A 13,476-nucleotide genomic window follows, 5' to 3' on the forward strand; every position below is an offset into this window, starting at 1 on the left:
TAATAGATACCCCTATGTCTTATTTCATTTTCATGATACGTTTGAGGATGATATGTGGTGCTAGAGATGATATATAGTGTAAAGCAGGATTGGTAAAAATGACATTGTTAGAGAAAGTTTTGTTGAGAGGTCCAACTCATGTGTGATAAAACAACTGTTTGGACATATAGAAACTGACAAAGAGGAACATTTGTCTCAGAGGTCATGGGAACAAGGGAGAGTGAGAGACTAGGGAGATAAAAAGATGAAGTAGCAAGGACTTTGGTCGACCAGAACCTGAACATCCAGGAAGGTGAGTGGCATGCATTGAATACAATGAGATGCAGGAATGTGGTATAAGGTGGGGATGGTTAGTTGCTGTCATTAGATTGAACCAAGGCTTATGAAGAAATGAAGGTAAGCTGCAGAGTAGTCTGTGGGGCTTAACTGTGGATGTTAATCTCTAGTTTTGGTAAATTATGAATGACAGTTAGATATTTGATGTACACAAACAAGGCCATTGTTCATTTACTCATGGTGCCACCTCATTAAAGTGGTAGGGCATTTGGGTATAACAATAAAAGAATAGAGGTGAAGGTATACTGTAACAAGGTAAAGATAATGTAAATTGATCTGATTGAGGTTTAGAATTATATCTGGGATGGAGTTAGATTGAATCACTTATATCTTATTTGTAGTTTAGTTATATAAATGTAAATTGGTCTAGTAGAGGTTTCAAATTATATGTGGGACTAAGCAATCATATCATATTTTAGTTTAGGTGTAATGATACTTAAAATCTTCACTCTCTTCCATTAAAAAGACGTCTAAGGTCCTTGCTCATGTTTGGAAAGTTATGAATGATACTACCTTTTGATTTTAAACATGTCTGGCCATTTAGTGTTTTCTTTTCTAATACTCAAAGCATTTTACCCATTTGGCATTCCTTGTCAAACAAGTTGTAGTTGAACACCTTGTTTTTCTCTCATGGACCATACTTTCTGAGCATCTAAGAGAGTTATTTCTCTGTAGTTGGTTAAAACACAGTTTTACTAAATAGAAACACCTGTGAGATAAAATGACTGACAATGAAGAAACTCTTAAGTTTACCTTGGATGACTGAGGCTAACCTTTTACATCCCTTTTTGATTTCTGAAAACTTGTAAGAATTAAGAAATGTGTAAATACAATGCAACTGCAGTTAATCAGTGTGTTTGAAATATGTGTGAGTGGGCTATTGGAGCATTTGAGGCGTAAGACTATAGGGGATAGGGGAGAAAGAATACTTCCCACGTATTCCCTGTGTGTCATAGAAGGCGACTAAAAGGGGAGGGAGCGGGGGGCTGGCAGTCCTCCACTTCCGTTTTTAATTTTCCAAAAGAAGGAACAGAGAAGGGAGCCAAGTGAGGATATTCCCTCAAAGATTCACTCCTCTGTTCTTAACGCTACCTCGCTAATGCGGGAAATGGCGGATATGTATGAAAAAAAAAATTTATTTTTTTATTTATTATACTTTGTCGCTGTCTCCCACGTTAGTTAGGTAGCGCAAGGAAACAGATAAAAGAATGGCCCAACTCACCCACATACACATGTATATACATACACGTGAACACACACACATATACATACCTATACATCTCAATGTATACATATGTATACACTCAGACATATACATATATACACATGTACATAAATCATACTGTCTGCCCTCATTTATTCCCATCACCACCCCGCCACACATGAAATGACAGCCCCTTCCCCCCGCATGTGCGCGAGGTAGCGCTAGAAAAGACAACAAAGGCCACATTCGTTCACACTCAGTCTCTAGCTGTCATGTATAATGCACCGAAACCACAGCTCCCTTTCCACATCCAGGCCCCACAAAACTTTCCATGGTTTACCCCAGATGCTTCTCATACCCTGATTCAATCCAATGACAGCACGTTGACCCCGGTATACCACATCATTCCAATTCTCTCTATTCCTAGCACGCCTTTCACCCTCCTGTATGTTCAGGCTTCGATCACTCAAAATCTTTTTCACTCCATCTTTCCACCTCCAATTTGGTCTCCCACTTCTCCTTGTCCCTCCACCTCTGACACATATATCCTCTTTGTCAATCTTTCCTCACTCATTCTCTCCATGTGACCAAACCATTTCAAAACACCCTCTTCTGCTCTCTCAACCACACTCTTTTTATTATCACACATCTCTCTTACCCTTTCATTACTTACTCGATCAAACCACCTCACACCACATATTGTCCTCAAACATCTCATTTTCAGCACATCCACCCTCCTCCGCACAACTCTATCTACAGCCCACACCATATATCATTGTTGGAACCACTATTCCTTTAAACATACCCATTTTTGCTTTCCAAGATAACAATCTCGACTTCCACACATTTTTCAACACTCCCAGAATTTTCACCCCCTCCCCCACCCTATGATTCACTTCCGCTTCCATGGTTCCATCCGCTGCCAAATCCACTCCCAGATATCTAAAACACTTCATTTCCTCCAGTTTTTCTCCATTCAAACCTACCTCCCAATTAACTTGTCCCTCAACCCTACTCTACCTAATAACCTTGCTCTTATTCACATTTACTCTCAGCTTTCTTCTTTCACACACTTTACCAAACTCAGTCATCAGCTTCTGCAGCTTCTCACATGAATCAGCCACCAGCGATGTATCATCAGCGAACAACACCTGACTCACTTCCCAAGTTCTCTCATCTACTACAGACTGCATACTTGTCCCTCTTTCCAAAACTCTTGCATTCACCTCCCTAACAACCCCATCCATAAACAGATTAAACAACATCCATGGAGACATCACACACCCGTGCCGCAAACCAACATTCACTGAGAACCAATCACTTTCTTCTCTTCGTACATGCAGACATGCCTTACATCCTCAATAAAAACTTTTCACTGCTTCTAACAACTTGCCTCCCACACCATATATTCTTAATACCTCCCACAGAGCATCTCTATGAACTCTATCATATGCCTTCTCCAGATCTATAAATACTACATACAAATCCATTTGCTTTTCTAAGTATTTCTCACATACATTCTTCAAAGCAAACCCCTGATCCATACATCCTCTACCACTTCTGAAACCACACTGCTCTTCCCCATTCTGATGCTCTGTACATGCCTTCACCCTCTCAATCAATACCCTCCCATATGATTTCCCAGGAATACTCAACAATCTTTTACCTCTGTAATTTGAGCACTCACTTTTATCCCCTTTGCCTTTGTAGAATGGCACTATGCAAGCATTCTGCCAATCCTCAGGCACCTCACCATGAGTCATATATACATTAAATAACCTTACTAACCAGTCACCAATAGAATCACCCCCCTTTTTTGATGAATTCCACTGCAATACCATCCAAACACGCTGCCTTGCCGGCTTTCAAATGCAGGAAGACTGGGAGAAATTAGCTCATGAAATCACACAAGCTACTTCTTGGTAGTGTGAGATCACTACTTGCTTGAGACAATGGATACTGTGATCAGAGCACACACAAGTAATTCAAGTAGCAATCTCATGTCTATGTTGGAAAGCTAAGGCCATGTGAATGTTGTCTTCATCAGTTTTGACTATATAGCCATGTGAAAGGGAAACTATAAATGGCTAATTTAGCTGTATGCTTGAACTCAACTGTTTGTTATAATCTTGTTAAGTTTATTGAGTTGAAAAGTTAGGTATGCTTTATATTTTTTGTAGTTAAAAATTTATCTACTTGTAGTAATGTATTTCTACTCTGAGTTTCTTCACATCCCTACAATATTGAATTAATCTCACAGCAAATTTGATAAATGCAACGTGTAAGTCATGTTATTGTCTGTCTGTCAACAGGTACCGAACTCAAGGGTCTCTTACGTGGTCACAAATTGACGTTAAGCCACCAGGAAGTACCAGTGTCACCATTTACAATCTAATTCCAGACCATACATATGAAATTCAGGTGCAGGGCAAGAATATGTTGGGGGATGGCATGTTCTCTGACATTATCACAGCCACCACAAAAGGTATGCTACATCATGAATCACTTAACTTGTAAGGTATTTGCCACAGGCACACTTCATGAACATATATGTACATACATTTGTAAAATTCTGGAGATTGTCACACATTGACAGAGGCACAAATACATTTATACTCCTATATGTTAAAACATGTTGTTTGAGAGAAATGGAGAAAGACAGACCAAAACACACACACACACACACACACACACACACACACACAATATTCAAGAGATAGGACCCCATGAGTGTGAAACTCCCACCCCAGATAGTACAGTAAGTACAAAAACACACATCCTTGTGCTTATGTATATATAGATAAAAGTAAAGACATGGTACAAATATACACATGGTTATGAGATGAGGCAATATGAACGTAAAACTCGATCCCTGTAACTCACCAGTAGCAATCACACACACACACACACACACACACACACACACACACACACACACACACATGCTGGCTTAGGTTGATGTGTTTGTGTATACACACACAGGAGTAAATACATGGTACATTACAGTACAGGTTTAACAGACAGGGAACACAAATGTAAAATCTGTACCTGTAACTCACAAACAGGAATTCTAGACAGTAATCATACACACGAATGCACATTGTGGAAACTGCACAAAGCTCATACAATTTCTTTGGAAACCTAAATTGGGTAATAGAATTCCATAACCATGATATAGATTACTGTAGAGGAAGGTTCTGCTAAATCCATGATGGAGTTAGAGCATAGGTACTTTTGAGTGAAAATAAGAGAAAAAAGTTTGATAAAAGATGTCAATAGTGAGAGTTTAGGAACATTCTTTAGAGTTAATACAGGCAGCTTAACATCCAGCTAGCATTTCACAGGTATAAGAGAGCAAGGAATGAGAACAAAAGAAAGGAGGAGCTGAGAAATGTCAAAAATGATATTGTAGATAAATTAGAGGATAATCCAGAACTTTACCATAAATTCATCTGGAGTAGATTGTTGGTTGAAGAGGAGCTAATCAGGCTAAGGAATTCTGGGGAAAGAGTTGTAGAGAACTATGTAGAAATATGCAAGGAGCTAGAAAACAAGTTTGAAAGTGTTTTTACATTAGAAAACATTACAGCCCCACTGTCAGGAAAGTAGGATGGAGAAGAATACTTTTGAAAGTAGTGAAATAGCTAGAAAAGACATAAGTAGGCTACTAAAGAGCCTTAGCCTGTTTAAGGCTCATGTCATGGTTAACTTTCTCCACATGTGCAGAAAAGTTGTTAGATATTTTTGACAGACTGCTTGAAATATTGTTTAGTGTGTCTCTTGAGGATGATATAGTGCTAAGCTAAGAGAGTGACAACTTGGATTTAGAGAAGATCTCATTTGTATGAGAGTGAGCACTGTTTTAGACCAAAAAGAAGGATGGATGGAGTGTGTGTTACTGAATCCTTGAAAATATTTCACATTCTATGAAATAGGAAGTTGGTGAAGAAACTGGATTTCAGGCAGGAATAAGTGGAAGACTCCTTTAGTGGATAAAGAATTACCTAAGTGGAAGATGTCAAAGGTTGCATGTCAGAGGAGCCTTCTTTGAATAAAAGTGAGTCAGCAATGGCATATTGTATTGCTATAATTGCTGTATATATAAGATTTGTCAGTAAGGACTTCACTCATACCTGAATTTGTTTTCAGGTGATGTTAAGTTCATGAAAGAAGTAAAAATGATGAGGATTTCAATTTACAGGGGGACCTCGACATATTCCATAGTTGGTATGATACATTATTGATGAAAGTCAACCTAGTTACCATAAATGGAAAATAATGAGAGTGGGGCTTAGTGACAGGAAATATACTGCAGGAATGTGTGTAAGGTAGGCATGGGAGTTAACATTGCACCTTACCTGTTATCAGAGCTTCCTCCCTATAGGATCATAATGGAGACAAGTGATGTGCTGGCAAATATTAGAATCATCAAATACATGAAGCAAATTATTAAAGCATGTATTAGGACAGAAGTGAGATATACTTCACAGATTCTGTCATTGCATATAAAGAATCATAATGAAATGATAGCAAAAATGGTGAGGAGGTCAACAAGATGGTACCGGAATTAAAAGTGCATAGTTACAGCGAGAGTTTAGAAGCCATATATTTGCCCACCTTGGAAGATAGAAGAGCAAAATGTGGTATGGTAAAGTGTTTAGAATTCCTAAACCAGTTTAATGGTGTTGGCAGAAGACAGTTCCTCAAAAGATGCAGAGATAAATTACAGCACTGGAAACCATAACAAGAAACTAAGCATAAACTTGTTGCAAAAGATATAGAGAGGTACTTTTATAATATCTCACACACACACACACACACACACACACACACACACACACACAAAGGGAGAGGCTGATGAGGTTGTATTTATCTTGACTGCTAGAAAGCATTTGATGAATTATTGCATGGGAGGCCGATAAAGAAGTTGCAATGTCAGGCTGGAATAAGGGGGAAGACTCCTCCAATGGATAGAAGATATAATACTGGAAGGGAACAAACAACACACATCAGAGTAGCCTTCTTCAAATGGGTAAAGGTCATCAGTGAATGAATGCCTTAGGGTTCTGTTTTGGGACTGCTACTCCTCTTTATTTGTGTGCATGACTTACCTGAAGCTATGGACTTCTGAAGATTGCAGATGATGCAAAAGTCTTGAAGGAAGTGAAAAGCAAGGAGGATTGCATCAGCTTATAATGAGACCTAAACAAACTCCGAAATTGGTTTGATACATGGTTCATTGAATTCAACCCAAGCAAATAAGAGGTAACAAGGATAGGACAGTGAAAGAAGGCCTCAGTGTGATTTATCTAACAGGAAATGAGCTTCAGAATGCTGTGTGTGAAAATGACTTGGGAGGTCAACGCTGTCCTAATCTGTTTGCAGATTCCACAATAGAAGAATTGTGAAGACAAATTGTCTTCTGGCAAATATTGGAATAGCTTTCAAGTTTATGAATAAGGATATATTTAGAAAGCTGTTCATGTTCATATCCTACATAAGGGTAAAACTAGAATATGCCTCTCAAGTTTGGTCACGACACTGAAAGAAATACATAAAGTTATTAGAGAAGGTCCAGAGGAGGGTAACAAGGAATTAAGAGAGCTAAGTTTTAGGATAAGGCTAAACACTTTAAATTTGCCCACCTTGTTAGAGAGAAGAGTGAGGAGTGATTTGATCACACTAAAGTTTTTAAAACATATTGATGACGTGCGGTGGACGATTCTCTGAGAGATGTAAGGATAAAGAAACCAGAGGACATGAAATTAAGCAATAACCTTTTTTAGAAAAGATATAATGAAGTAATTTTATAGTATGAGTATAGGACAAATGGAAAGAATGACTGAGGACAAGGTTAATGCAGGCAAGATAAGTAGATTTAAGAAGGTCTAGGATAGTAGAGATTGTTCAAGAGATGCTGGCTCCATACAGTATGGATACGTAATTACACACACACATAATAATGATGAATTTATAGTAAAGAACTGGAATTCAGGTACCATACAAATGATAGTGTACTAAATAATGTTGTAGTCATGGAAACAAAGCTTACCTGTTCTGCTTAGAGGAGTAGATGATTGTAAGGAGTCGAGCATTAAGAGAATAGTTAAGGAGACAAACTGTCTTCTGGCAAATATCAGAATGGCTTTCAAGTATATAGATAAGGAAGAGTGAATGTTGGGGTGAAGAGGATGGTGAGAGTAAGTGAGCTTGGGAAGGAGACTTGTGTGAGGAAGTACAAGGAGAGACTGAGTACAGAATGGAAAAAGGTGAGAACAATGGAAGTAAGGGGAGTGGGGGAGGAATGGGATGTATCTAGGGAATCAGTGATGGATTGCGCAAAAGATGCTTGTGGCATGAGAAGAGTGGGAGGTGGGTTGATTAGAAAGGGTAGTGAGTGGTGGGATGAAGAAGTAAGATTATTAGTGAAAGAGAAGAGAGAGGAATTTGGACGATTTTTGCAGGGAAAAAATGCAGTTGAGTGGGAGATGTATAAAAGAAAGAGACAGGAGGTCAAGAGAAAGGTGCAAGAGGTGAAAAAGAGGGCAAATGAGAGTTGGGGTGAGAGAGTATCATTAAATTTTAGGGAGAATAAAAAGATGTTCTGGAAGGAGGTAAATAAAGTGCATAAGACAAGGGAGCAAATGGGAACTTCAGTGAAGGTCGCAAATGGGGAGGTGATAACAAGTAGTGGTGATGTGAGAAGGAGATGGAGTGAGTATTTTGAAGGTGTGTTGAATGTGTTTGATGATAGAGTGGCAGATATAGGGTGTTTTGGTCGAGGTGGTGTGCAAAGTGAGAGGGTTAGGGAAAATGATTTGGTAAACAGAGAAGAGGTAGTAAAAGCTTTGCGGAAGATGAAAGCCGGCAAGGCAGCAGGTTTGGATGGTATTGCAGTGGAATTTATTAAAAAAGGGGGTGAGTGTATTACTGACTGGTTGGTAAGGTTATTTGATGTATGTATGACTCATGGTGAGGTGCCTGAGGATTGGCGGAATGCGTGCATAGTGCCATTGTACAAAGGCAAAGCTGATAAGAGTGAGTGCTCAAATTATAGAGGAATAAGTTTGTTGAGTATTCCTGGTAAATTATATGGGAGGGTATTGATTGAGAGGGTGAAGGCATGTACAGAGCATCAGATTGGGGAAGAGCAGTGTGGTTTCAGAAGTGGTAGAGGATGTGTGGATCAGGTGTTTGCTTTGAAGAATGTATGTGAGAAATACTTAGAAAAGCAAATGGATTTGTATGTAGCATTTATGGACCTGGAGAAGGCATATGATAGAGTTGATAGAGATGCTCTGTGGAAGGTATTAAGAATATATGGTGTGGGAGGCAAGTTGTTAGAAGCAGTGAAAAGTTTTTATCGAGGATGTAAGGCATGTGTACGTGTAGGAGGAGAGGAAAGTGATTGGTTCTCAGTGAATGTAGGTTTGTGGCAGGGGTGTGTGATGTCTCCATGGTTGTTTAATTTGTTTATGGATGGGGTTGTTAGGGAGGTGAATGCAAGAGTTTTGGAAAGAGGGGCAAGTATGAAGTCTGTTGGGGATGAGAGAGCTTGGGAAGTGAGTCAGTTGTTGTTCGCTGATGATACAGCGCTGGTGGCTGATTCATGTGAGAAACCGCAGAAGCTGGTGACTGAGTTTGGTAAAGTGTGTGAAAGAAGAAAGTTAAGAGTAAATGTGAATAAGAGCAAGGTTATTAGGTACAGTAGGGTTGAGGGTCAAGTCAATTGGGAGGTAAGTTTGAATGGAGAAAAACTGGAGGAAGTAAAGTGTTTTAGATATCTGGGAGTGGATCTGGCAGAGGATGGAACCATGGAAGCGGAAGTGGATCATAGGGTGGGGGAGGGGGCGAAAATTCTGGGAGCCTTGAAGAATGTGTGGAAGTCGAGAACATTATCTCGGAAAGCAAAAATGGGTATGTTTGAAGGAATAGTGGTTCCAACCATGTTGTATGGTTGCGAGGCGTGGGCTATGGATAGAGTTGTGCGCAGGAGGATGGATGTGCTGGAAATGAGATGTTTGAGGACAATGTGTGGTGTGAGGTGGTTTGATCGAGTAAGTAACGTAAGGGTAAGAGAGATGTGTGGAAATAAAAAGAGCGTGGTTGAGAGAGCAGAAGAGGGTGTTTTGAAATGGTTTGGGCACATGGAGAGAATGAGTGAGGAAAGATTGACCAAGAGGATATATGTGTCGGAGGTGGAGGGAACGAGGAGAAGTGGGAGACCAAATTGGAGGTGGAAAGATGGAGTGAAAAAGATTTTGTGTGATCGGGGCCTGAACATGCAGGAGGGTGAAAGGAGGGCAAGGAATAAAGAGAATTGGATCGATGTGGTATACCGGGGTTGACGTGCTGTCAGTGGATTGAATCAGGGCATGTGAAGCGTCTGGGGTAAACCATGGAAAGCTGTGTAGGTATGTATATTTGCGTGTGTGGACGTATGTATATACATGTGTATGGGGGTGATTTGGGCCATTTCTTTCATCTGTTTCCTTGCGCTACCTCGCAAACGCGGGAGACAGCGGCAAAAAAAAAAAAAAAAAGATAAGGAAATATTTAGCAAGGCTGTTCTTATCTACACAAGACCAAAATTAGAATATGCTTCTCAGGTTTTGTCATTGCACTTAAAGAAGGACAAAAAGCTGTAGTGAAGGTCCAAAAGGAGGCAACAAAGTTGGTACCAGAATTAAAAGATTTAGCTGGGTCACTGGGAAAGGCTAGAGGCTTTGAATTTGCTCAACTCGTAAGAAGGAAGAGTGAAAAGTGACCTGATCACAACCCTTAAGTTTTTGAAACATTGATGACATGGACAGTGAACAGTTCTTTGAAAGATATAGGTGTAGATCAAATAATGGAAGTAACATGAAATTAAGCAGAAAACTTGTTAAAAAAGATGTAAAGAAGTGTATTGTATGTAGTATCAGAGTGGTGGATGAATTGAGCAAGATGACTGAGGACATGATTAATGCCAACAGCATACATACATTGAAGAAGTTTTATGCTAGTAGGAAATTGTCAAGAGATTGGGGGCCTCATGAACAAAAAACTCCCTCCTAATACATTAGAAATAATTACACAATACTTATATACAGTGTTAAGAGGTGTAGCAAAATAAGTATGAAACTTTCTCCCCATAACACACAAATATTAATCACACACATCTTGAAATTTTGTTGATGTCACTGGAAAAAAGTAAAGTGCCAGGTGAATGGAAGAGGGTAAAGTCATGTGTCTTTAAGAGAAGAGATCAGGATTAGTGCTGATGAGGTTGTTTGTAAGTTACTGGATGACATCCCGTGGAGAAACTTTCTGAGAGACAACACAGTTTCAGGGAATGGAGGTCATGTATAACAAACCTCTTAGATTTCTACTAGAGAGTGAGCCATGTTTTAAACAAAAGACAAGGCTGTATGGATTAGTTATATATGGACTGCTAGAAAACATATGACAGTGTACCAGAAAGGAGGCTGGTAAAGAAACTAGGTATTCAAACATGAATGATATAAACACTCCTTTGTTTGATAAAAGATTATCTTAGTTGAAGGAAATTGTGGTCACATGTCAGGGGATCCTTCTCAAAATTTGTTGAGGTCACTGGTGACATACTGTGGGGTTCTGTCTTGTGATCTCTGCTCTTGATCTTTTCGAATGATTTATCAGAAGGATTGGACTCCTACTTGAACATATTTGTGGCTGATGCCAAATTCATGAGGGATGTAAAACAAGAGGAGAATTGCATCACCTTTTATAGGGACTAAAACAAACCCCAATATTTGTTCAGTACATGATTGATGAAATTCATACTGAATAAATGTAAAGTAATGATAATAGAACCCCATAAAAAGGCCTTCTCATGGTCATTATCTGGCAGGAAATATGCTTCAGCAATATGCATGTGAGAGGGAAATGGGATTTGACATTGTCCCTAACCTTTCCTCAGAGCTTCACCTTAGGAGAATAGTACAGAAGACTAACTGTTAGGTAGCAAATTTCACAGTGGCATTCGAGTATATGGATGAGGAAATTTTCAGCAACCTGTTTGCTTCCTACATTAGGCCAGAATGGGAGTATGCCTCTCAAGTTTGTTCGCTACACCTAAAGAATTACAAAGAGCTAATATTAGAGATGGTTCAGGGAAGGACAACAAAGATAATACCAGATTAAAAAAGTTGAGTTACTAGCCTTCTATTTGCCCATGATGGAAAAGAAAAGAGCGAGGGGTGACCTGATCACAACCTTTAAGTTTTCTAACCAGCTTGATGATGTAGATGGTGAATATTTCTCAAAAGGATATAAGGTTAGAACATGAGATTAGGCAAGAAATTTTTTTTAAAAGTTATAAAGAAGTGTAGGAAGAGAGGAAAGTGATTGGTTCTCAGTGAATGTAGGTTTGCGGCAGGGGTGTGTGATGTCTCCATGGTTGTTTAATTTGTTTATGGATGGGGTTGTTAGGGAGGTAAATGCAAGAGTTTTGGAAAGGGGCAAGTATGAAGTCTGTTGGGGATGAGAGAGCTTGGGAAGTGAGTCAGTTGTTGTTCGCTGATGATACAGCGCTGGTGGCTGATTCATGTGAGAAACTGCAGAAGCTGGTGACTGAGTTTGGTAAAGTGTGTGGAAGAAGAAAGTTAAGAGTAAATGTGAATAAGAGCAAGGTTATTAGGTACAGTAGGGTTGAGGGTCAAGTCAATTGGGAGGTGAGTTTGAATGGAGAAAAACTGGAGGAAGTGAAGTGTTTTAGATATCTGGGAGTGGATCTGGCAGCGGATGGAACCATGGAAGCGGAAGTGGATCATAGGGTGGGGGAGGGGGCGAAAATTCTGGGGGCCTTGAAGAATGTGTGGAAGTCGAGAACATTATCTCGGAAAGCAAAAATGGGTATGTTTGAAGGAATAGTGGTTCCAACAATGTTGTATGGTTGCGAGGCGTGGGCTATGGATAGAGTTGTGCGCAGGAGGATGGATGTGCTGGAAATGAGATGTTTGAGGACAATGTGTGGTGTGAGGTGGTTTGATCGAGTGAGTAACGTAAGGGTAAGAGAGATGTGTGGAAATAAAAAGAGTGTGGTTGAGAGAGCAGAAGAGGGTGTTTTGAAGTGGTTTGTGCACATGGAGAGAATGAGTGAGGAAAGATTGACCAAGAGGATATATGTGTCGGAGGTGGAGGGAACGAGGAGAAGAGGGAGACCAAATTGGAGGTGGAAAGATGGAGTGAAAAAGATTTTGTGTGATCGGGGCCTGAACATGCAGGAGGGTGAAAGGAGGGCAAGGAATAGAGTGAATTGGAGCGATGTGGTATACCGGGGTTGACGTGCTGTCAGTGGATTGAATCAAGGCATGTGAAGCGTCCGGGGTAAACCATGGAAAGCTGTGTAGGTATGTATATTTGCGTGTGTGGACGTATGTATATACATGTGTATGGGGGGGGGGGTTGGGCCATTTCTTTCGTCTGTTTCCTTGCGCTACCTCGCAAACGCGGGAGACAGCGACAAAGTATAATAAAAAAAAAAAATATATAAGATACAATTTCTCTTATTTCATGATTAATATCTTTGATAAGAATTTTTTTTTTTTTTTATTCATTTGTTTGAATAGTGTCCTATTTGTGTTGATGAAGTGGAAATACTTAAAATATGCTCATAAACTATGAAAAACTTGTATGAATATATATATTTTATCCCTGGGGATAGGGGATTAAGAATACTTCCCACGTATTCCCTGCGTGTCATAGAAGGCGACTAAAAGGGGATGGAGCAGGGGGCTGGAAATCCTCCCCTCTCTTTTTTTTTTTTTAATTTTCCAAAAGAAGGAACAGAGGGGGCCAGGTGAGGATATTCCAAAAAACGGCCAGTCCTCTGTTCCTAACGCTACCTCGTTAACGCGGGAAATGGCGAATAGTTTAAAAGAAAGAAAAAAATATATATATTTATTTTTTTTGCT

At 39.7% G+C, this 13,476-nt stretch overlaps 1 protein-coding gene across 12 annotated transcripts in view; it reads left to right on the forward strand.

Annotated features, from left to right (window-relative positions):
• LOC139761978 (protein turtle homolog B-like) overlaps nt 1-13,476 on the forward strand; it is a 514,207-nt gene that overhangs the window by 226,557 nt on the left and 274,174 nt on the right. For all 12 annotated transcript variants that reach the window (XM_071686726.1, XM_071686724.1, XM_071686729.1 and 9 more), the window contains exon 15: nt 3,853-4,025. In XM_071686726.1, coding sequence (XP_071542827.1) covers nt 3,853-4,025 — 173 coding nt within the window. The remainder of the gene's footprint in view (nt 1-3,852; nt 4,026-13,476) is intronic.

The sequence above is a fragment of the Panulirus ornatus genome, chromosome 42 (assembly GCF_036320965.1).
Source record: "Panulirus ornatus isolate Po-2019 chromosome 42, ASM3632096v1, whole genome shotgun sequence".
Classification (NCBI taxonomy): Eukaryota; Metazoa; Arthropoda; class Malacostraca; order Decapoda; family Palinuridae; genus Panulirus; species Panulirus ornatus.